The sequence below is a fragment of the Cydia splendana genome, chromosome 22 (assembly GCF_910591565.1).
Source record: "Cydia splendana chromosome 22, ilCydSple1.2, whole genome shotgun sequence".
Taxonomy (NCBI): Eukaryota; Metazoa; Arthropoda; class Insecta; order Lepidoptera; family Tortricidae; genus Cydia; species Cydia splendana.
In genome coordinates, this window is record NC_085981.1 from 1,810,689 (window position 1) to 1,837,378 (window position 26,690).

At 37.4% G+C, this 26,690-nt stretch overlaps 1 protein-coding gene across 1 annotated transcript in view; it reads right to left on the reverse strand.

Moving 5' to 3' along the window:
* LOC134801652 (paired box protein Pax-5) overlaps nucleotides 1-26,690 on the reverse strand; it is a 75,739-nt gene that overhangs the window by 35,016 nt on the left and 14,033 nt on the right. Inside the window, exon 3 of the mRNA XM_063774271.1 lies at nucleotides 5,447-5,612. Coding sequence (XP_063630341.1) covers nucleotides 5,447-5,612 — 166 coding nt within the window. The remainder of the gene's footprint in view (nucleotides 1-5,446; nucleotides 5,613-26,690) is intronic.

Consider the following 26,690-nt stretch of genomic DNA (forward strand, 5'->3'; position numbering starts at 1 on the left):
CACAATGGGCTAGAATAACCCGACAGATTAAAGGTGTATTCTTGATCGCATTTATAGACATACAAAGTTTTCCGATATCGGTATTGTTTTAGAGATAATGACAACTGTAATAACTCAGTGAATAACGCCTTTTTGGCTGCGAAGCTGCCACAATCTGACTTGGTTTATAGACATACCTACATACTGACAGGCATCAAAGTTTTAAAGGAAACTCGTAAAATGTATCTATAAATAAACTGGTGTGTGTGCCCCACTGCTGGGCAAAGGCCTCCCCCCTAGACTTCCAATCCTCCCGATTAACTGCAGCATCCGTCCAGTTGCTGAGAAATGTGTCCAGGTCGTCCCTCCATCTCCTCTTAGGCCGACCTTGCCGACGTTTACATTGTGGCACCCACTCCGTGGCTAGTTTAGCCCACCTCTGTGGCTGCATACGTCGTACATGGCCTACCCAGTCCCACTTTAGCCTGGCGGTTTTGACCCCAATGACCGATATATTATGGACACAAAAACAAATATTTGATGTTATCGAAATAACCTATTCGCTAGTGCTAGTGCTAGATTTATGCATAGTAGGTAACCTATCTGCCTGCTAATTGCATCTCCAAGCAAACAAAAGTATTCCAGGACGACTCTTCTATAAATAACAGCATAATGAAGACAGCAACGGACGGGCAACAGTCAAACAACGATCGGGAATAAATTGAATGCCCATTCACTCCCAGCGGGGTAGGGATGGGCATTCACTTGGATGTATTTTCAATTTATCTACCTTTTCAACGATACTGAATAAATACTCTTCGATTTCTTTTATTGTTTTTGGACTTTTAAAATATTGGAGGCCAAAAACGAGATGGCGAAACGACCATGGACTCATTTTGTGGCGACTGGCGGGAACATGCATAAAGCCGTGACGAGTGGCTGAATACAGGGGAGGCTTTTGCCCAGCAGTGGGACACAATATAGGCTATTAAAAAAACATTGGAGTTTCGGTGAGAATGGCCAGGTTAGGGTGTACTAGCGTCTTCCGGGCCTCTATGGCTGCTGCTCGACGCAGTACGTTAGCGCAACATATTGTTAAAAAAAGACTAAGTGCAAGTCGGACTCGCGCACGAAGGGTTCCGTACCATTATGCAAAAAACGGCAAAAAATCACGTTTGTTGTAAGGGAGCCCCAATTAAATATTTATTTTATTCTTAGTATTTGTTGTTATAGCGGCAACAGAAATACATCATCTGTGAAAATTTCAACTGTCTAGCTATCACGGTTCTTGAGATACAGCCTGGTGACAGACAGACGGACAGTGGAGTCTTAGCAATATTAGGGTCCCGTTTTTACCCTTTGGGTACGGAACTCTAATAGAGCTTCTTGATATGGTTAAATAGAATTCCTTATTTTATTTTACTTTTCTCTACTCATGTAATGAATTCTTATTCTTTTGGTAGTTTTTAATTTTAGATTTTTAATCTTATTGAATACCAATGTTATTATAATTTTGAATGTAAAAATTAAATAAATAAATATTAGGGGACGTCTTACACATATCAACCTAGCCCCAAACTAAGCAAAGCTTGTACTATGGGTGTTAGGCGACGATATACATACTAATATAGATAAATACATACTTATATACATAGATTACATCCATGACTCAAAAACTACGATGAAAGTTAACTTCCTCTCGACACTCCCACCCCTACCGGTCAGTTTTCAATTTAAATTAAACAATAGCCAGTTCTACTGACCCTCGCTTCCATTCCATTCATATCATTCGGTCAGTTATATTCAAATTATCATTCGATCAGTGAGCGATTACGCTTCATTTGTGGGGTGTTTTGAATGTGTTGATCTTGTGGATTTGAGATAATATTGAAGAATAGTATTTAGGCACAACTAACTCTAGGCTAGGCTCCAAGGGGACTAGCCACGATGACAATCGTTAGCAGAAAACGAAACGAAACGCTGTTGTCTCTCTATTACTCTTCCATATTAGTGCGAGAGATACATATTACTTGTTTAAGGTTTTTATCAATGTTTTATATATTTGTTTCATGTTTATTTAAAAGCGGAGCGGAGATATATATGTACCTATTAATAAATCTTATACTTTTAAACGAGCAATTCTTGTATATTTTCAGGTTTTCGGGGGCGAAAAATCAATCTAGCTAGGTCTTATCTCTGGGAAAACGCGCATTTTTGAGTTTTTATATGTTTTCCGAGCAAACTTCGGTCTCCCAGATATTTTACAAAAATAAGCAACAAAAGTGATGATTTTAATAGAAATCGACCGGATACAAAGTGTTCCGTAACTTTAATTTTTCTTTAATATCTACAAAGTAGCAATAAAAGAAAGTTTTACGTTAAAACGCGAGCATTTAGTTGGAAAGGCTTTTCCGGTGCCGCAACTTACTTTCATAATCGGTTGTATATTTTGTATTTTTTTTCTAATATTTTATTGAAACACTGTTACAGTCAAGTGTAAAAATTTGGGGGCATATAACTTACTCACAAATATGTACCTACCATAGTTCTTAATTCGCTGACATAAGAGCTATGGGACGTATTTTTAAGTATGATGTGTGCACCCATATTTTTAGACTTGACTGTACGTTGTAAATTAGTAATTTTATAAGATAGGGTCTATCTTTACATCTTTAGTATCGCGTATACCAGTATACCTATTTCATTATTTGTACCTAAGTTTTTTTCGTATGTAGTTTTGAAACGCCCAAACAAAAAATCTTATGTCTCGAAAATCCGTATAGGTACCTACAATATTTGGCTGAAGCCATTTTGATGCAGTCATTTAAATAATCTGATTTTATACATGTAATTTGGTTAAGTTTTATACTTAGATAATTGTCTTAATGAAAGGTTGGTGTTGTTGCTTACTAATAGTCTGTATCTTTAGGTATTTAAATAAAAGTAAACAAACAATTTGTACATTTATTGGTTAACCAACCAAAAACAAAACCGCCTGGATCAGTCACTGAACGAATTGACTTTAACCTACATTATTTGATCATGTAATGTTTTCATCTACCCTCAACTGGCTTAAGGAGCCATTTGAGGGTAGATTTTGTTTAATTTTATTTAATTACCTAAAGATACAGATACAGAGTATAAAGTCATACTTTTGAGTACAAAAATATGTCTTCCATTCATTTCTACAACTTTTAAACGCCTTTTTACCCCATAACCTAATTTCTCCTTCATTTACCACTGCTTAAAGCAGCCTACAAATCTCTTCACTTTAAAAACGAAAACACGATAACTCCCTTCAAAAGATCATTCAACTATACACCTTAAGTGCATACGATAAGGTACACAATTGATTGTGTTTTAAATGTAGTTACGTTTTCGGGTAGAGTGTTAGGCTGCGGTCAGACAGTACTTAGCTCGCGCTTTAAACGACCGCAGGAGCTCAGGCCTTAATGAGAAGAAATTTATCGAGTAATGAGCATTGTTGGACTATTTTAATACTGCAGTAAAGTAGTTATTAAATATCAAATGTTAGGGTTCTAGATAGTTAGTTAGTTAGTTATGAGCCTATATTGCCCCACTGCTGGGCAAAGGCCTCCCTCTTTATTGAGCTTGACGCGTTTGATAGAGACTGGTGGGTTCAGGGGATAGGGATACGTGGAAAAATAAGAGGGTTCTAGATACAAAGAGAAAAGAAATATAATAAATACAATAGAAAATAGAAGAGGAGTACTAATTGGACATCTGCTATGACACGACCTGTTCCTAAAGAACATCATAGAAGGAAAAATAGAGCGAAAGAGAAGAAGAGGAAGACGAGAGTAAATTGTTTGAACCAAATAAAAGAAAATGTTCAGGTCGTGTCATACCAGAAGGTTAAGGAGTTGCCAGAGGACCGGACGAGTTGGAGATTGCTCCACCGACAAGAGCAAAGCTCTTAAATATAAAGAAGAAGTTATTTTAATATAGGTATTACCTATAAGAACTCTCTTTGTATATACGTAGTTAAAAATGAAACAATCATCCAAATAGGCTCAAAAAGTTTTAGCGTTTCGATCAACTACATACACAACAAATCTTTCAAATTCTCCGAAGCAAAACATTTTTTTTAGTTTAGAAACATTTTAAATAGTTTTTATAAAATTCAGATTCTTGTGGTATTTGCAAACAACAAATTATCAATCAAGTTGCAAAATATTTGTGCGAACGATAACTTACCTACCTATGTTAGATATACCTAATACCTATAACATACCTATTTGTATATGTTGATATTTTTTTTCTACTTTAAAAACTCGTCTGCAAAAGCCAGTACAGCACCAATTGTTTTATACACAATAGAGCCCCGGTAAGCACAGTTTTTCTCAATTCTCTCTCATCCTAGCCTACTTCCAACCAACATAACTTAAAAGGCCACAAAATGTATGAAATTCATATGTACTTATTACGTTTTTCTTCTGAGCAGTTCTCGCATGCGCACAGACCGAGACGGCGCGTGCGGCGTGCGCACTTATGTCATTTACCTTTATACCATGTACGAGCCTCACTTTATACACGACCCATTTTACTAATGCTTTAAAATCAAGCAAAAACTAATCCTATTGCAATGTGGTGACGACTCTTTAAAATGCATTGTTCTATTTTGGTTTTCAAAATAGATAAACCAAAAAGCTTATTGCCTCCATGTCATATTGAACTCTTAACCAATGCCATAAGGTTTTATTTTGGATGTTACAGTTTTAGCGATTGCGATGACTATCTCTCGTGATTATAATAATTTCTTTGAATTGCGCGTCTCTTTTGTTTTGGAGATGGTGTACCATTTGCGTAATTTTTGGTCTTTTACTGTCAGATATTTTCTGTGACAGTTTATGATTTTCTGCATGGATATTTTATTAAAATCGCTGACAAACTGAAAATCTAGCATGACTAAGAGTTAAACTGAAATTCATATGTTACAATCATAAATCGCTGTGGGCCAAACCAGATCTACTATTCTTTGTCTTACGACAAAGAGACTTAAAAAACCTATATAGACTATAAATATAACTGACCTAGATAGTATCTTCGACACACAGCCATGCGACACTCTCAGTTGCCTACGAATGTCGCAGGGCCGTACCCCGCTGTGGGCTTTTTAATCTCTCATTCATAACACAACATTTAACTCACCTAGATAGTATCTTCGACACACATCCATGCCATTGTGACACCCTCAGTTCCCTACTGATGTCGTAGGGCCGTACGCCGCTGTGGGCTAGCTCGACTATCCTTTGCCGGACGACGCCGGGTAGTGATCGACAATTATTTTAAGAGACTCACCTAGATAAGTATCTTCGACACACAGCCATGCGACACCCTCAGTTGCATACTGATGTCGCGGGGCCGTACGCCGCTGTGGGCTAGCTCGACTATCCTTTGTCGGACGACGTCGGGTAGTGGTCGACAATTATTTTAAGAGACTCACCTAGATAGTATCTTCGACACACAGCCATGTGACACCCTCAGTTGCCTACTGATGTCGCAGGGCCGTACGCCGCTGTGGGCTAGCTCGACTATCCTTTGTCGGACGACGTCGGGCAGTGGTCGGCCGTTGACGAATACGCCGCCTAGTTGATTTACTCCGCCGTGACCTGTGGATGAAAAAAAAAACAAATTAAAAAAAAACCTAAGTTTTAACGTGAAATGTGGTCCAAGTACTGGTGTTTATACCAATATTTTTTCGTTAACTTTCCATCAATTTATTCCAGAATATTTAGTTGGCAAACAGACGTTTAATTTAGACGTTGAATTTACTAAAATTCATTGGTATTTCGCATAGTTTCATTTAATCGAATTATCACTTGTCGACTTGGCATAGGTTTGAGTATGTTAAGAATTTCAAATAATCAATTGGGAAAAATACCTACTTATTATTAGTTATTACGTGCACATCATGTTGGTCATTGTTGGTGCGTCATGTGATGATTCGTTCAAATGAAAAATATAGAAAAAAAAATCAGGGAATTAATAAGGTCACTGTGGTTGGCCTTCAAAGTGGGGCCTGTTTACACCCTGATTAGTGTTTAGTTTAGTGCGAATTCGTACATTTGCGTTTAGTGGCAAATGTACCTAAATATATGAACTCGCAATAAATACAACCTACTTAATGTGTAAACAGGCCCCAATATGAAGGCCAGCCACATTTTCCCCGCAGCCAAAACTGTCTCAATTATTCGTTATAGTTATAGACCTGTATACAAATTTATAAAGTTTATTGTACTTATATTACCTACTAAAAGAAGTTTTTAAATTAAAAAAAAACAGAACTGTGAAGGATAAAATGTGATATGGATAGGATAGGTCATGTTATCAAAACCCTAAAGACGATTGAATATTTATACTCATTAGACATCTCATTCATCAATATTATCATCAATATCATCATTGCCCATCTAAAAATGAAAACAGTGGCATCGATTGGCGGGCGGGGCCGGATCGATGGCGTCACGCCCTGCGCGCGGCGTGTCTTGGAACGCTGCCGGATTTGAGGGTATCGTGCTAGGGTGAATATAGCCTTCGTAGTGGATATTATATTGTAATTATTTTACATGTTTGGTCATAGTATGCAGTTTTCTGTTATGCGTAATACCTATAAGACGCATTGGTAACTTTGAAAATCGCAAATACATAAGTATGTATAAAACCAGCAGCATTTCATACTTTAGCAACACTTACGCTACTAGATGTGTGTGCGACTAAACGTATGTACGGAAAGAGAAGAGTCGTGGAATGTATTGGGCCCCATACATTCCACTACTCTTCTCTTTCCGCACATACACTACAACTGTACTCTTCATCTTGCTAACTGTTGCTAAAGTAGAAGTACTTCTAGTTTTGTAGCTAAGTAGATTCCATTTTTAAAATTATTCCGTTTTCGAAGTTACCCTGTACAACAAGTAACCATGAATAGTAATACGTATGGTTTCTGTAAAATCTATTTTATACACACTTGGACTCTTGATGATCCTTTCCCATTTTATAAGAAAAAAAAATAAAAAAAAATAACAACGAAACTAGACGCCCAGCAATAACCCGTGAACTGTCCGTCACAATGGAACTTTATCCGGATTCTAGATAATTACCCGGTTAAAGTAGCGGCCGTGAACCGGGCGCAGCAGACCGCAGCGTGACCGGTCGATAGGATGACCGATAGCAAGCGGGGTGAGATGAACCACATATCTAAACGTGACGTCCGTATGGCAACTGCAGCTCCAAGGGCTCATTTAGACGATGCGAGAAATAAATAAATATTATAGGACATTTTTACACATATTGACTAAGCCCCACGGTAAGCTCAAGAAGGCTTGTGTTTAGGGAATGCAAATCGGTTATTTTCGGTTATTTTTTGTATGGAAATTATCGGTTATTAACCGAAACCGCGGTTATTTCCATACAAAAAATAACCGATTTGCATTCCCTACTTGTGTTGTGGGTACTCAGACAATGATATATATATGTAATACATAAATACACAGAAAACAACCATGACTCAGGAACAAATATCTGACAAAATTGCATGTGAGTTTCTTTTCCTTCCTTCTTTCAAAAACCTTTGCCCCGACTTCGTCTGCATGAGATGATGATAAAATAATTGATAAAAGCTATCCTATGTCCATCCCCGGGCCGTAAACTATATCCATGCCAATTTTAATCTCAATCAGTTTAGTGGTTTAAGCATGAGCAGGTAACAGACAAACAGAGTCCTAATTTTACGTTTAAAACATTAAGTAGGGATTGTGACCGGTTAAAACAGTGTAGCGGCCGTGAACCGGGCGCAGCGGAGCACAGCGCGCCCGGTCGATATGACCGATAGCTGCGAGTGTCAGATGAAGATCATTTTGAATATTGTCTTTGGTGGTCATATTTAGGGTCGGTTGCACCAAACCGTCTGTCACCGTTAAAGCGTTCGCTTAATTTATTTGTATGGGAAATTCCATACTTCACTGCTGTTTGACGTTAATCAGTCTGTTAAATGTGGTTGGTGCAACTGGGCCTTAGTATTGGTGTGTACTCAGGCCTTTTGAGTCTATACCTAGACTCGTTTTTACGAAATTCAGCGCTTAAGTCGAGTCATTTATTTAGACTTTTTCAAGCGCAATTCAAATCAGAATAAAGACACCGTTATCAACTTTACAGATTTATTGTAAATAACAGTATGGAATATAATAATATGCGTTATTCACGTTATTGTATGATTTGGATACCTAAAACGGCTAAACCCTACATAAAAACATTACATTTTTAAATTATAAACGTCATACACTTACGAAATCCGGATTCGAACCGGCGACTTCAGTTTACCCGGCTAACGGTTGACGTTAGGTTAGGTTCGATTCCCGCCTCCGTTACCCGTGGGCTTGATCACTTTTTCTTTACTGTACCTATACACATCTATTTCAGTTTATAATTTATATATACATATAAGTAGTATAGTCTGACTACTTAAAACAAAAAACAAAAAATATTAAATGTTAGAGAGTACCATTTTGTACCATTTAGAGTTGAAACGCAATGGGGTCCCAGCGCGCATAAGTTGTTCGCAGAAATCGCGAAGCGTCTGGCTGACGTAACTGGTGACCGAAGAGCTGGCGGCTACCTCGCACAACGTATCAGCATTGCGATACAGCGAGGAAATGCCGCCAGCATCCTTGGTACAATGCCTCAAGGGCCCATTTTAGATTTAAGCTAGTTATTAATTTCTTTTAGTAATACCACTGTATACATATATCACTGTTTCTAAATAAATGATTAATATACATATATATATAAATATACATTAAATAAAATAATTTGGTTTGTTCCCTAGTTGCAGTGCAATTATAAAGTTTTTTAAAAACAAACTGAGATCTTTAAAAATGACTCGAGTATTCTGCGAGAAATTAGCCAAAAAAACATCTCATGATTGCGCTCCCCCAAGCTTTCCTTTATAATTTTACCTGCCTAAAGTACTTCTAAAAATATCCCCCTAAACTAACTCCTCGTCGGGGGGTAATTAACAGTAATGGAGAGCAAGATGGCGGACCGGAAGCCTGAAATACGCGGGAAACCCTCTTGACTTCCGGTCTCGGCAGGTGTCCGCTAGTTCCTTTTCCTTGTTTTTTTGTAATTTGTTGAGTTATGGCTGTTTTCTGAGGGTTTTGTAAATTTATCGTATCGTACAGTCAGCAGCAGAAGTTGCTAAGCGGGCGAGGTGTTCACAATTACCTTGACACGCTCTTAAGGCAGGGACCCACCACGCAACGTATGCCATGCATTATGACAATCTGAACCCTGAAAGTTGTATGCTTAGAAACATATTTGTCATGCGTTGCGTTGCGTATGACGAGTATGTTTCTAAGCTTTATTAATAATTTTAGCAAGGTTTATTAAAATCTCGTCTGTGGTAAGTAGTCACTGTAGCCTATGGACGCCTGCAACCTCAATGCTGTTACATACGCATTGCCGACCCATTAAGTATAAGACTGTACAGTCGACGTCAAAGATATGTTTACACTTTTCGCCTTATTACAAAGGAGTAAGGTGCAAAAGTGTAAACATATCTTTGACGTCGACTGTACACCCCTTTTTTGGTAAACCTCACACTTGTACAGTCACCTGCAATAATATGTTACACAACGAAGGCCGCAAAAATATCTGACACGATCTTATTTGTAGAGTCATAAGAGCGTGTCGCATATTTTTGCGGCCTTCGAAGAGTAACATAATTAATTAGGTAACTGTACCTAGTGTATTTAGAAAACTACTCTCTCTACTAATAGGACATAAATGTGAAATTATATAAATAAATAAATAAATAAATATTAGGGGACATCTTACACAGATCAACCTAGCCCCAAACTAAGCAACGCTTGTACTATGGGTGCTAAGCGAAGATATACATACTTATATAGATAAATACATACTTACATACATAGAAAACAACCATGACTCAGGAACAAATATTAGTGTTCATCACACAAATAAATGCCCTTACTGGGATTCGAACCCAGGACCATCGGCTTCGCAGGCAGGGTCACTATCCACTAGGCCAGACCGGTCGTCAATATGTCTGTTGCTCAATTACTTGCGAGACAGGGGTTACCAACGTATTACACATTTATAGATAATATTTTTAATAATCTTGTCCCAATGCTGAGAAAAGCACCTCTCATCCTCGACGTATCCCTCCAAGTCTTTGGCAAAAACGTCAATATCCGCCATCTCAAACAAGGTTTACAGTGACGCCTTACATTCTATGAAAAGTGGCCTAGCCTTACAATACTTACTATTTGAATTTTTGACTAAAACTTTCCCCTAGACTTAAAATATTCTACCACTGATAAAATAAACGACAATTTATATGCTATGTAATGCACACCCCAGGTTACAGCAGGAAATTACTGGTTAGAGCGGAATCAAAGTGATAGCCCCCTCATAAAAATACCGACAATGCTTCGAATATTCAGTCGGGATGTGTCGGCATGTTGTGTTATTCATAATGCTTAAAAAGTGGTAGAGAGTCTAACTAACCAGTATTATGTGCGCTCTAGTTCACCAAGCGAGCGCGAAGTGCAAGCGAATCGACTCCGTTTTAGTTTGAGCAAAAAATATTTTGTAGGTATAATCTGTCTGGCTGATCGCATTTGTAGGTACCTACCTAATTTTCTCAACCGATTTTCATGAAATTGTGAAGGAAAGACTACAGTTTTTGGAGTTCTTAATATTGAGAATAAGAATAAGGGTTACGTATTTTAAATATTAATTTTAACTAGGTGTTTTGGAAACTTAAAGAGTTTTTTGAAACTTCGCAGAGACATGATTCTTTTGTAGAAACCTACATCTTTTTAATAATGTAAACAAATTGCATTGTCTTCACTTTTAATTGATTATTAGGTAATTAAAGCACTTATTTCAAAGGCGACGATCCAAAATCTATTTTGAACTTTAATTGTGTAACTAAGGGTTCCAATTTCAAAAACAAAACATATTCTTCTGGGTCTCAGGAGGACTGCATTAGATTAGTTCTTACTTACATACTTAGTTCAACAAATGTCTCAAAGGTTCCACTTTGTCGCTTACCATAAGGACGAGATTTGCTTGTATCTTTATACGAATAACCTGTCAAAGCGTCCTTATAGCCAGCGACGAAGTCGCACTGACAGATATTTTTGAGTGCTTGCAGAAAGTTCCCAAAAACTTGGAAAATTTAATTAAATTCTGTTACTTTTCTTCTTGCACCATTTTTATTACATCTCTGTTTAGACCTATGGTTTACTGGTAGATAATGCCTTTAGGCATTAAGTCCGCCATTTGTACATTATATTTGTATTTTGTGCAATAAAGTTTAAATAAAATTTCTCGAAAATTTTCACAAGAAGTGTAAACGTACTCTGCTGCTCGACGCGGTCCCAGTTCATGTCATCTTGAAACTTAAGTCATTGTCAATAGAGGTGACAGCAAGGTGTCATCTATTGGGCATTAGCATGTCGAGCACTGTTACGTTTACCTTACCTATAAAGAAAATATTGGAAAAATGGAAATTTACAAAGTTTACGAAATTTCCCGCAACGCATATCTATATTCACTGGTATGCCCTATCCCTGGACTCAGTTGTGTCAGGAATATACCCCGTGCACATACATCGTGCACAGGTGAAGCTCGTTAATTATTAATGTTAGCGAGGGTGTGCGCTGGCGCATGTCCGACCTTGATTTCAGGACTAGTGACCTGGGGTTCGAGTCCCGATTATTGTGAATCTGTTGGAATTCCTATAATATAGGTATAGCAATTTGAGTTTTGGACCAGTTTGAGTTTAATCATGTTGGAAAATTCAATATGAGAATCAACATTTTATAAGATAAATCACTTGAAAATTGATGTTTCAAGATGAATGATAATATTATTAAAAAAAAATGTTGTTATATTTTTTTTAAATTTCATTTAGTTTTTTTTAAGTGAGTCTAATATAATTACATTTTAAAATTATTATTTTATCATTCATGTTTGATTATAAATTATAATTATTAGATTAAATTCTTATTTAATTCAAGAAACAAATGTTTAAAAAGAGAATAATGATTTTGTGTAGATCACTTTATAACATTGTTAATAAGTACAATCAAAAATAAAATTAATGATTTGTAACGATAAGGTGAAGGAATACAAAACTACTAATTAACTTATTTCGATACAAGTTTTGTAAGAACATTCCTCTTTAATTACTTACCTATCAAATTAAAAAATTATAAATAAATTAAAATAGATGTCAAAAAAAATGACCAAGCCCTCCGCCAGAAAATTTATTTGTTCCCTAGTTTTGTTTAAATTATGATTAAAATATAATGTTTTATATAAACATTTTCTAAAGAGATATTTCCCCAAATCTGTGACATAGCGACATCCTGTAGCAATCACGTTAACGAGTGGAAATTAAAAGTCCCGCCAGGAAACTGGCATTTCCTGCTCCATCGGTATTTATGCGTGTACAACAATTTAACTTTACTGGGGGACATGATACATAATGTATACATGCCTACAATAATGTTTTTGGTTATGATACTTTCAGATACTAGACCTACTTTAGCCTATTATGCAAACTGACAACAGTTTTAAATACCTAATATTGTAAGTATTTATAATAATAAGATTATCTATATTTGTGGTGAATTTACGCCAAAACACTTGATTTTGTTTAAGACCATCAATTATTGCCAGAAATTACAACATTTAATCCAAATACATTTTACGAGTATAATATAGTTTAAATAAATGTACTTAATGTACCCAAAGGTTGTCTGGAAGAGATCGCTCTTTAGCGATAAGACCGCCTGTTGTTACCTGGTTCTATTTTTCCGTTAAAATTTCTTTGTAGTTTTACATGTATGTAAAATGTATAATTATTGGTGCAATAAAGAATATTTACTTACTTACTTAAAGGTATATTCTGTAGCGAAACAATAAGAGTATTAAGTTCATAAAACTACATAATTGAATTCCTTCCTGGAATATTAATAAAACTATTTTCTACATCGACATCCCATTGTTCCAGATGACTCACACTCCCATATCAATAACACCACCATAAAGCTACATCTAGACAGGGCACATACCATATCCTGCTAATTAGGGGAATAAAAACGGTCTCGATGGCTGCGCGCGCGTCCTTGGACCCTGGGAAGATCTATGATCTATAGATCATTGTTTTAAGGTTTTGCTGGTTTTTCTGGAGCATCGAAAGTATACATATTTATTTTATTTATTTAAACTTTATTGTACAGAACATAAAAATAATGTACAAATGGCGGACTTAATGCCTAATGGCATTCTCTACAGTCAACCATCGGGAAAAAACAGAGACATGTAAAAATGGTGCAAGGAGAACAGAGGAATTTATTAGAACGATGGAAAACAACTGAACAACTAATAATTTAGATTACAATAAGAGGAAGTGACAATGGAATAAATTTACCTCATACATTATTGAAAAATTGGTTTAGGTTGGCCAATACTAATGATTAGGTATACCAACAGGATATTTTGTTTTTTAACCTTATCATTAAGAAAAGTAATAGATTTTAAAGGATAACATGTCATAAAAATAGTAACATTTTTGTATGCTTAAAATGTCAAAAAACTGAAACGACAAAAAAAAACTATTTAATCATCAAACCTGCTTACAAAATTTCACGAGAATCGGTAGAGTAACTGGAGAATTGCGAGCTGTAGAGGAGAACATCTGGATCTGGACATACGAAAGATTTTTTTCTAAAGCCGAAACGGAGACCTTCGCTAACGCTTCGGTGAATAAAGGAAACTGATTCCATTTTTTGGTTTAAACATGTTAATGATCTTCTTCTTCCTCGCGTTGTCCCGGCATTTAGCCACAGTTCATGGGAGCCTGGGGTCCGCTTGACAACTAATCCCAAGAACTGGCATAGGCACAAGTTTTTACGAAAGCGACTGCCATCTGACATGTTAATGATGACTTGATAAAATCCAAAAGATCCTACTTAAACACCGTCAGACAACTTTTCAATCGACATTGTGAGTTTAAGGCTTCCTTAATAAAGGAAACAAGTGACACAACATGAACAAAGTGCCCAATTTTTGTGTATGTACAGTCACCTGCAATAATATGTTACACAATGAAGGCCGCAAAAATATCTGACACGATCTTATTTGTAGAGCCATGAGAGCGTGCCACACATTTTTTCGGCCTTCGAAGAGTAACATATTATTGGTGACTGTACAACTCAGCAAAAACAGGAAAAATTACAAAACTCTCTCATATTGTAGCCACATCGAATAAAGGGTACGAGGAAGCCGGCATTACCATACGCGGCCGGATGTGAGCCCGCCGGCATTGTCCGCCATCTTGGATTCCAAATAAAGCTTTAGAGGTTTTATTGTTTTTTTGTTCTGTTAGCTTGTTTTTATCACTGTACCTAACATATTATAATAGGTATGTGTCTACATATGTAGTCTTTGTTTTATTTGAGAAAGATATACTATGTCTACCTTTAGATGTACCGTCAGATATACCTTTGAATTTTGAGTCAACAACTACAGTAGGTAAGTACCTATATATACACGATGATTTTTAATCGGTGATCAGGAACATTTTTTTCTAACTCAGTAATTGATGCAGATCACGTTGAAGTCGTAATTACATGGAAACAAACTTGTTTTTTTTTTATCATAATTTTAGTTTAGAGATCAATTTTATCCTAAAATCCTTGTCACTCTACTAATCGGTATCTATGAGTTATAGCCTCTTTACAAACTTAATGGCAATTGATAATTTATGTGTAATAACTTGTCATTGTTATTGTCATATGCATAAACAAAGTGATAGATCCGTCAAATTTCCCGCCATATCGATGGCACTTGATGTATCGTAGTTACTTCAGGTAGGATAACATATACTTACTTACTCTTTGAGGATAACCATGTAGGTATTTAGTGGTTATTAGTTTTAATTATGTTTTAACTCTTAATTAATTAAACAATGAGATAATTGCGTGAGACATGCATAGCCTAATAAGTTTAATTTGGGCTAGATATTAATATTTTTCTACTCTTGATCACCGATTGATCAATGATGACGTGTAAAAGTGCCCTTGTGGCCTATTTGCTTAATAAATGTTGATGTTTGATGTTTGATGTTTGACGATTAGAAATCATCGTGTATTATATTATTTTGGTGTGGTGTAGACGTAAAGCTTTAAACCTGCCTAGACATACCTACATAAAATTACCTATTAGACATACCAACAAAATTAGTCACAAAGAAATAGGAGCCATTAATTATGTTTTGCAACAAAACCTAATTGCTCAATTAGCAAACAAAAACTGAAAGATATTCATAAAAACTTACCCTGAAAACTTACATAACATGCAAAACAGCCGAGAATCGAACGCAACCAACTGGTTAGTTACAAAACTAAACCGGACCACCTTTCTAAAATCTTACAATTAGCTCCCGAACTCGTTTCAAAACGCAGATCAAGATACTCACGCGCACCCTAGCCGACCAATCAGCGACCACCATCCCATGTGTGCGTGGAGCGTCCGCGTATACAGCATAATAAACTTCCATGTGTGCGTGGTGATATATGAGACGATTAGCTTACATGTGTGTCGTGTTTCAACCGCGTTCCATTTGCGGTTAAAATTCAAAGTTTATACGAGTCTGTGTTCTGTTCCGTTTTGTTAAGGTTGCTTAGCTTTGGATGGATGATTTTTTAAGTTTGTAGTGTTGATGTCATTCACTTCTATAGTAGGCGCGGCGTCTTGTGTCATTTGTACGTATATATGTGTGTATGTAAGCTTAGGTAAGCCCATTGTTCGCTGTAGGTACAATTTGTGATATATGGCCATTGAGTCATTCGCTGCGGCGTAAATTTTGTTGGTTTCCTTAATCAGAATTTAATGATGTTCGTTTTAATGTGACATATAACAAAGTCTGTCCACTGTGATTATCTAGTAGCAAGCACAAAAAAGTAATGATTTGTTTGTACATACTCAAATAGCAAGTGATGTTCTAGAATAATCTTAACAACCTGTTCTAGTTCCAATTAACTGCCCGATTCGAACTTTAAGATACGTCGACTAATAGATCTAGAAACGATATGGATTAGATGTGTCAGTGTCAAAAGTGACGTTTTTGTTTGAAGAAATCTATTAATAATAGTAGGGTCCCGTTTTTACCCTTTGGGTACGGAACTCTAAAAATGACATTATCTGGTTCTCTGAATGTCGAAGGTCAGGTAATAACTAATAACATCTCTTCGGCTTGGGCTTGGGTAACATGAAAGTTCAGATATTCTAAGAGAGCTCCACATTCATTCCCATTCGGCTCTCCATTAGTCTACAAGCCATGAGTGAGCCTTTAAGGGGCCCACAGATTACCAGTTCGTCGGACGATATCAGCCTGTCAGTTGTTGGGAACTGTCACCTTTTGCGTTTAACTTACAGGCTGGTATCGTCGGCGAAACTGGTGATGTGTGGGCCCCTAGATTCTTTGGACATAAAGGTCTGCGAGGCTTGATGTGGAGAAACATGATTTTAGGCCAAATGTATGGCAAAAGTAGGCGGTAGGTCACCAATGCGTTGGTCAGTCCTATGTAGTCAAAAATGAACTTAATGGACCACTCCATGAATGTACAAGAAAGGCTGCAGTACGGGAAGAATGGCGACGGATTGTGAAGCTTGCCACCGGCCTCGATCTAACGACCACGATCACTCTGACAAGTGTCTGACGACAAAGAAGAAGAATGAAAGGCAAAAGTGCTCGGTGGACATACTGTACGAGTTGGTCAAACGCTATAGAGAGGTCGGCTGGTTGCAGTCTGCACCATGTAGTCTATATGTGGCTTGTGACCATACGAAATGGAGACAAATTTACATATGGTTGCGATCTTCAGCAATGAGGGAACGAGAAAGAAGAACATGGAAGCTTAAAAAAATTTTCTTTCGAATCCTGGTGAAGACGGAGGTATATTATCTCAAGGTAGCTAAAGGGATCAAGTTCTATAAACACCTTGTTACTGTATGTTGTAGGGGTCTAATTGTCAAATTCATCACCTGGCAATTCATCAGTTGAAGTCTCGAAATTCATCTGAGGTATTTGAGTTCACATCTTATTTGACAAATCTGATAAAAAAATCGGGGCCAGGCCGCAGCTTTCGGCGCATTGTTTTCTATGGAAAGTACCTACCACTTGATCACCGATCAGACGTCATAGAAAATGACATGTCGGACGCCTGGGCCCGGGCACGGCCCGGTCTAGCGTGAGTCATCCTTTATTTATCGTGTTTGTCATACAAAATAATTCTAAATAACTTGGTGGCTATTATTAGCTTAGTTAGTTTCGAAAAAGGCGCGCGTCCTTTAAATAGGTACCTAACTCTTCACATGGCTACACAAAGATGACAGGCCCACTTACCATCTAATGACAGTATTCAGTTGTTATTTGTAACCATAAGGCACAACAATAGGGCAAAAAGTGTAAAACATGACCTCATACGACTACGTAATCGGTATGGGCATTAAAATGTACAATAGGTAGTTGTCGGAATAAATAAAGACAAAAGAGTAGGTACACCTAGACTCAGGTCAAGCTTTTTTTTAGGTACACTACGTCGGTGGCAAACAAGCTTACGGCCCGCCTGATGGTATGCAGTCTCCATATTAGCCTATGGACGCTTGCAATTCCAGAGGTGTTACATGCCTTACCACAGAAAGTAGATGATATTCACAGTGCCCGTACCTCTCTGTTGGACGTAGTTTAAGGACATACCCGGGTCCTAGCTAAATCAGCACAGAGTTTGGTGCTACCGACAGTAATAAAAAAATTCAAGGAGCCTTTGCATTGTTGCTCCTGTCGAATATTGGGGTTACCGTGCACCTTACGGAGTTATTTATATTAACCATGCTTCAAGAGAAAATCTTAAGAATATTGCCGATTTGACGTACCTATCACAAAATATTGCGCAATCATCATCATCTTCCTCGCGTTGTCCCGGCATTTTGCCACGGCTCATGGGAGCCTGGGGTCCGCTTGACAACTAATCCCATCTTACCTTCCAAACCAGAGGGTAAACTAGGCCTTATTGGGATTAGTCAGGTTTCCTCACGATGTTTTCCTTCACCGAAAAGCGACTGGTAAATATCAAACGATGTACAAATGACAAAATCTTGCGCAATACTGCGGGAAAAATGTATGGGACATATACGTAAATGGAACTGACTTATGCCGTGTTTTTGATCAGAATGCAATTGTATTGAACGGCATTTACCGTGTCAGGAACAACACTCAGCCTTTGGTTCAGCGGGTTCAAAGGTTCCTTGCGAAATAATCACTAGTTTTTTAGTATCCATTAAACATTTTTAGCCGGACGGAAGCTGGTCAGTCCTTAGGAACCGTGAGATCGAAGACCTAGTGGCTGAACCTAACATCATGGGAGAGACTAAAGCTCATAGACTCCATTGGTTGGGCCACCTTGAGAGAATGGATGAAGATCGGAACGTGAAAAGAGCATACCTGGGCCGCCCAGCAGGAAGACGTCCTATCGGACGCCCCAGATATCGCTGGTGCGACATGGTGGAGGCAGATCTGCGCGAACTTCGAGTCAACAATTGGCGACAGGTCGCACAGGACCGAGAAAAGTGGCGCTGTGTTGTGTCAGAGGCCAAGTCTCATTTTGGGTCGCTGAGCCACCGGAGTAAGTGAGTAAGTAAACATTTTTGCGTATTTTGTGTACCTACTGATGTGTGTGTAGTATAGACCGACAAGAAATTGTAGAAGTTAAAAAGTGGCAACATAATTATCGTAGTGTCGTCCCTTTCAAATCAATCCAAGAAAACGAAACGACACTACGATGCCACTTTTTAATTTCTACAATATTTTGTCGGTCTATACCTATGATAGGTATTATAACACTATTTGCTTTAGCTTGGGTACATTGTAAATTTTTTGAGTTGCCATTGTCGTTTTTGGGTACCTAATACATGTAGAACAGCAGATAGAATAGATAGAGTTAGACCAAGATAAGTCTGCAACGATTTTGATAGCACACGCAGTGCAAGTGTTATTTATAGAAAGAAGTTTGACGTTTAAAATAATACTTGCACTGCGTGTGCTATCAAAATCGTTGAAGACTTTTGAAAGACGTGGTCTAACTCTATCATACCTGAGATCCTAGTACCTGATCCCGTAATCGATTATTTTAACCTCGGAAGTGCTGTAGGAATAGAGCAAAAAACACGTTTTCGAGAAAAAAGCGTATTATAAAATTAATTATTTAAATAGAAAATAGGCTGCTAAGACTACTTTTAATAAGAATAGCCTTATTATTTGTAACAAATAAAAGCTCGTTCTTATTACTGCTAAACTCTCAGGCTCTAAAGCCTTTATAACCATAAACCTCAACTCCAATATTCCTCAGACTCGCATACGACAAATCCTCCATGCATCGACACATGTCAGACCACGGTCGCGCTCAAACAGCCAGCAGCCTCCCAATTAAAAACGCACCCGCAAATTGGAACGCACCCACTCACACTAACAAACTATGCCCCGCCCTTTCACCGGCCGGCCAATCGCAGCCCGCCGCTCGCCCTCCCGCGCGATTCAAGCCTCCCCATTGGCTTTGGAATAACGATTTCGAATTTGGAGGGAATTTTTTGGGTGTTTTATACGTACGAAATCTCGGGGTATCGCAGAACGAGGTATTTTATAGAGACATTGTGGTTTTTATGTTTTTGTCGCCCGGTTATGATAATCTTGTTATGGAGAGCTCGTTTGTTTTTGCACAATGATATTTTTGGGATTTATTCGGTTAAATATATGGCTGGTTTGGGAGATGGCTTCCGTGTATTATATGAATTGGTTGGGGGAGAGTTTAAGGGATAAAATAGGTAGTCATAAAGTAAAGTAAGTATGATAGTTATGTATGAAAGCAGACTTGAGACTAGGTATCCCAAAACAGTATGTGTTCCGCAGACACAAAGGTCGTACCTAGGTACCTAATACCATTACCTACATAACCTACCTATAGGTAGGTAAAGAATGGGTTTCTAGGAAACTTAGGTACCGAAATTTTGTCTCCGAAAATGTATTTGTCGAACCTATCTGTTCACAGTTTTTGTTCCCTGATTGCATCATCATTTACCTACTTTGCTTTCAGAATTTTAATATTGGTACTTAATGAACCTAGCGGAGAAGCTAATACGACTACCATGTAGTTGTGGGTAAGTTAAGTTCAAGAATTAGGAATATGTATATGTAGCGATTACGTATTGTAAAGATCATCATCATCATCATCATCATATCAGCCAGAGGACGTCCACTGCTGGACATAGGCCTCCCCCAAAGAGTGCCACAATGACCGGTCTTGCGCCACCCGCATCCAGCGGACTCCCGCGACCTTTACCAGGTCGTCAGTCCACCTTGTGGGGGGTCTACCCACGTTGCGCCTTCCGGTACGTGGTCGCCACTCGAGAACCTTTCCGCCCCAACGGCCATCGGTTCTACGGGCAATGTGTGTGTGTGTGTGATTGTAAAGATAAGACTATGAAAATTTATTGTAGCTGCTCTAATTCCACATTTGTCAATCATGACACGACGGGACCTTCCGTAGAAACAATACCTACAAATATTGTAGTGACTAGTGAACAATCCAAAAAACCGGGCAAGTGCGAGTCGGACTCGCGCACGAAGGGTTCCGTACCATAATGCAAAAATCGGCAAAAAAAAAACGGTCACCCATCCAAGTACGGTACTGACCCCGCCCGACGTTGCTTAACTTCGGTCAAAAATCACGTTTGTTGTATGGGAGCCCCACTTAAATCTTTATTTTATTCTGTTTTTAGTATTTGTTGTTATAGCGGCAACAGAAATACATCATCTGTGAAAATTTCAACTGTCTAGCTATCACGGTTCGTGAGATACAGCCTGGTGACAGACAGACGGACGGACGGACGGACGGACGGACGGACAGCGGAGTCTTAGTAATAGGGTCCCGTTTTACCCTTTGGATACGGAACCCTAAAAAGCATCTTGAAAGTAAAAGCGTATTAATCGTGAAAAAACGATGCTAATAGATTCTAGGTCTAGAACCTATCTATAAAATGACTGATTACGCGAGAGGTCGTTTTAAACGGAATCGTATTAATAAGGTATTTATCAAAGCTTCAGCACAAATATAAAAACAACTTACATGTATAATATTCCATCATATTCTGGTTGTATCTGTAGGCCGCGGAGAGGTCCACCCCCCCTCCGGCCCTCAGCCCAAAAAGGGCCGCAAATGTCGCCTTACTCTGCCCCTCCAGCTTGCCTTCTTTATATCACTCAATGTAAATCCGTGCACTCAATCTTTTTGCACTCAGTACCTTCGTTATTGCACTCAATAGACGCAATACCGTTTTTGTCTTCGTTTCACTTTAAGTACTGCACTAAATTCTCTATTTGCACTCAATACCTTTCTTTTTGCACTCAATATTGTCTTTATTAAACTCAATTCTATCCACACTACCTACACTGTCCTCCTTTCTCCTCTTTATAACACTCAAATATATCCTTATTGGACTCAATCATTTAAATCACTACACTTTTTACAGTTTTTCTCCATTTTTGACACTGCACTTTAATTTAGTCACTCATTGTCTATTTTTGTATTAGTTTATTAAAATACATTTTTAGAAAATTAAGTTAAGTTGAAAAAACACACTGAAATCCGGAAGATTATTCAATAATTTTGAAGAAAAGTCAGACTTTAATAATCGTTAGTGTAATAAACACCATTTAGAACAAAAAATCGCGTTTAGTGACCATTTAAGTGGTTGCTGAGATGGTCAATAAATGAGTTTAAGATTTAAATGTAAAATAAAAGCTGCTACTCAAATCACAGCTTAATCTTTCACAACATCTACCTACACTACTTATTTCAAAAAGTGAAAATGTTGCAAATAAAATAGTAATTTTTCAAACATCCGTTCGCGATTTTATCACAGCCTCGCGACCAATGAAAGACTGAAGCCTCCAACTTTCCGCGATCCAAAAAAGTGCGTAAAAAATCAAAACGAGTGTTGACGATTCGATCGGTTAGTTTCAATGCACTAATGACTTCTAAAAACCGACCGTGGTAATCTCGCCTTCGATCGGTTACCTATACCGATTGGTCGGTAAATTTGCCGGTTTTTGGACGATTTTCCGGTGTTTGGGCACTTTTCCGGTTGGGTAAAGGCAGGTGGTTCGTTTTCTCATGAGAAGGCACGGTAGGTGCGCCTGATCAGGAACTTGATAGTTTTGCTGTATCAATTTTCGATTGGTTAACGGTTTCGGGTAATCGTTTTGGTGATTTAGTTAAGCTTTGGTTGTTAATTTAATGAGTTTTGATCAGGATCTTTAGTCATTATAGTTCGGTATTAATTTGGATTTGTTGTCTCCGAAAAGGTGCTCAGTGAAGTAACTTTTATTTACATTCGGCGTCTTAATATTTTGGCATATTATGATTGCGGCAAAAAAGGATATTATTATTTTTAAAGCAGGCACTTTTTTGACACCAACTTTTTTTAATGATGGAAGAGGCAAACTGGTTTGCTCGTGAGCAGACGAATCGCCTGATGGTAAGCAATTACCGTGGCCCATGGACACCTGCATTACCAAAGGAGTGGTCAGATTGCCGGCCTTTAGGATTATCCCGGCATTTTGCCACGGCTCATGGGAGCCTAGGGTCCGCTTGGCAACTAATCCCAAGAATTGGCGTAGGCACTTTTTACGAAAGCGATTGCCATCTGACCTTCCAACCCAGAGGGTAAACTAGGCCATGGGATTAGTCCGATTTCCTCACGATGTTTTCCTTCACCGAAAAGGGTCCGGAAATAGCGCAGGCGACAGCTTAATTCACAGAGAAATTTCCGATCAACCACTTTTTGCTGAAGATCAGTGGCGGATTTGCAGTCTTTGCCGCCTTAGGCCCCAGGCCCTGTAGCCGCCCCTTTCTCAGCACCCATCATATTGACTACACTTTGAGTTATTTCTAGATTGTATTCTAGCTTGGACTTTAGCTTTACGAGTTGTTATTAGTTGTACTTAATTTTAGTTTTATATTCATTTTATAACACTTATTATACAATAAATGAGTTTAGTTTCTAGATTGGATAAATCTATCTAAGTTATTTCTTGTTATCATCAGCGAATTTTTTGTCACAATTTGCCGCCCCCAAAAAACTTGCCGCCTGGGCCTAATTGGCCTCAGGGCAAATCCGCCACTGCTGAAGATTGAAACACTTCACACTTTGATCTATTTGTCCGTCGGGTCACTTAACTCACTTTAATAGTTCTCATTAAGAATACGTCTTAATCGAATGCTGGACGGTCGGCTACAGATGGCTCGCTCAGATTTTGAGGTATATTTTACGCTCGGCGCCGGAGTCGATGGATTGTGACAAGGGGATCAGTTTTCAGTCTGTTGGCCGTGGGATTTCATTTGTCAGTTATGACATTTTGTTTATGTAATAATATGGCTGTGATTGGTTGCGTAAACAGGAAGAAACTTTTTGTTATTACAATTTGTTAATTGGTCGATGCTAGAGCTAGAACCGACTTATTTTATTTGATTTACAAAAAGAAGTTATTTTTTAGTTTGTGTCTCGTATTATTATAATAAGAATACATATCCAAATTATGCGAATGGTTAGAAAACCTATTAGGAAAAAATATAATTAATGGGAAAATATGCGAATGGCTAGAAATGCTTTCGGGAAAGGAAGCTATTGAGAAAAAATAAAATGGTAAAAATTGCGATTTGCGAGTGGCAAAAATCGCAATCTAGAAAAAACGATTTTCGGAAGAGACTGTACACACTCGTCAAAATACAGCATTTTCCATGTTATTGTAAGACCGTTTGGTTCTGTTGTACCGTCGGAAAGTTTCCGAAATTGCGAAATTATCCACAATGAACATTTTTGGAAATTTTCAAATTTTTTGTATGGAAATAAAATGTTCCGTTTTCATAAAAGCTTCCTTAATTTCCTATGTTTTTTCCGGGATTCCTCGAGAAGTTATTATACAACTTTATTTACTCTTTCTGCAACTTGCACAATATTCACATCTATGGTTTGGAATCATAAAATGTATTTCATAATTTTGCTTTTGTGGGAATAGTTAATCTTTTAAATTAATATTTTTTAAACAACGGTCTTTTTTTTTTTACGTTTCTTTATTATATTAAATTTAATTTAGTAATTTATATTTAGTCATATTATAGGTACTTTAGTTAAACATTATTATTTTTAGTTAGGTACTTACTTTGCATTTAAGGGTAAATTATATAATATAATTAGGTAATATCTACATAATATTTAAGATTAGGTAGACGTAGGTAATTATATATTTATTAGGTAGGTTCACACAGCAAGTTTCTCGCGGCCACTCGATACCGGGGTTTCGATGTAGACGTGGGTATTAGAATTACATGCCAGATTGTTTTACAAGACTGACACAGACATGCTATGTATTTATTACAAGTAGGCATTTGACTATCGAGTAAAGCTACTTATGTATGTTTTGCTTCTACCCACACATTAAAATTGCCAAGACAAAAACGATTTTGATTTGTCAATGTTAAGATTCAAATTCGAATGGAATGAGACACCTTTTAATACCTCTGGGTGGCTTAGATGATAAAAAATTTAATTGTTATGCTTTATAAAAATAAACAATATAATTATTAGGTATGTAATTTAATATTGGGTTGTGTTTTTCGTCGGTTAAGATATAATTTTAGTGCATGTGCAATGTTTACAACAATTATATTATATTAAGTTAGTATGCACTAATAAATATTGTTTTTACAGTGAATTGTTGTTTTTTGTTGATGTCAAAGTGGGTCCGTTTTAAAAAACATTTGCATTGTCTCTTTATAATTAAAATAATATTTATAATGGTTACGTCATGACCGTGTCCAATAAATTGCACTCAGTTTATAATATTTAGTTACCTAACTTTTACGAGGTTTCAAACGATATAAATCGTAAAATTCAAAATTTTGCTTCATAATGCTTCATAATAAATCGTAAAATTCAATCATCGGGCGTTGCCGCTCAGGCGTAGATAAGCATAAACAAATAAATATTTTGCTGCAAAACATTTTAATTTAAGTACGCTGGTTTTCACACAAAAATCTGCGTTATTTTGCAATTTTATCCTCAAATACTGCCGTCGATCCAAAAAATATGTCGCGAAATACCTAATTGATTGTATCCTTACATTCTTACAAAATTTTCACTTTTGTTTTCATTACAACTTTATTTTTCCCTCCAAGACATCATAATTAAAAAAATCAAAACGCACAAAACCACTTTACGCTTTTACCATTTCACGGTACATCTTCGCAAAATACCTATCGATGCATACTAAGAAAATTTTCATAGTATATTGTTGTAATTTTTTTTTCTCATAACATTAAACAATATGGCAAAATAATTTCACGATTCACTTCAACTTTTACCATATCTAATGACGAAATAAGTCGTCAAATACCTAATCCTGATCCTCCTAATTTTTTTTACAAAATCACTTTTTTTTCAATGCCATATTTTTTCTTCCAAGAAATAAAAAAAAAATCCAAAATAATTCCACACAACCACTTCAACGTTTTTACCATTTCACCATATCACACTACAATGACATGTCTAATGACAGATTGGCACATTTGACAGTATTGGCACTTGGCACGTCACTGGCGATTCGGTCGACCGCGCGCGGGGGCGCCAAAACACTCTCTAGCCGCACGTGAGCGAGGGGTGCGTTCGGATACTTAGGGCGAGAGAGGGTGGAATGGGGAGGTTATGGGTTTAGAGATTTTTTTAAATATGATATTAAAAATAAGGGGTGGTGGTCGAGTGGATTTGACGTCCGACTTTCAATCCGGAGGTCGCCGGTTCAAATCCTGGCTCGTACCAATGAGTTTTTCGGACCTTATGTACGAAATATCATTTGATATTTACCACTAGCTTTTGGGTGAAGGAAAACATCGTTAGGAAACCTGCATACCCACGTCTGCGAAGAAATTCAAAGGTGTATGTGAAGTCCCCAATCCGCATTGGGCTAGCGTGAGGACTATAGCCCAAGTCCTCTTGCACATGAGAGGAGGCCTGTGCCCAGCAGTGTGACGTATATAGGCTAAATTATTATTATTTATTATATTATTTTTAATATGACGTATTTCCTGAGCTTGGGAATTTCAATATCAATGCAAGTAATTAGGTATAATTTGATTACCAGTGTGTAGTAAATATTTGATTATGAACCAATCCAACTAGGACACAAAATATTTTTATGGGTTTTTAAGTAGGTAATCAAAGGTGCCTAGACCATCACAGATTGCATATATTATACATAATTATGTACTAGAAATATTTGGGACGGGAACCATCGTGGCCGAGTGGTCTAGCGGCCAAAATATTAGATGCATAAGCTGAAGTGTCTTCAGTTAGATTCCGGCCATCAGAGGGCTAGATTATTTAATTTTTTCTTTCAGTTATGAACCAATTTTTAAACAGTACCTACCTAGTACCTACTAGCCTCATTTCATCTTCGTATTTAGTCGTTTTACTATCCTCATCATGATTATCCTATGTCCATTTAAAAGATATACTTATTATAAACAATCTGTATGCTA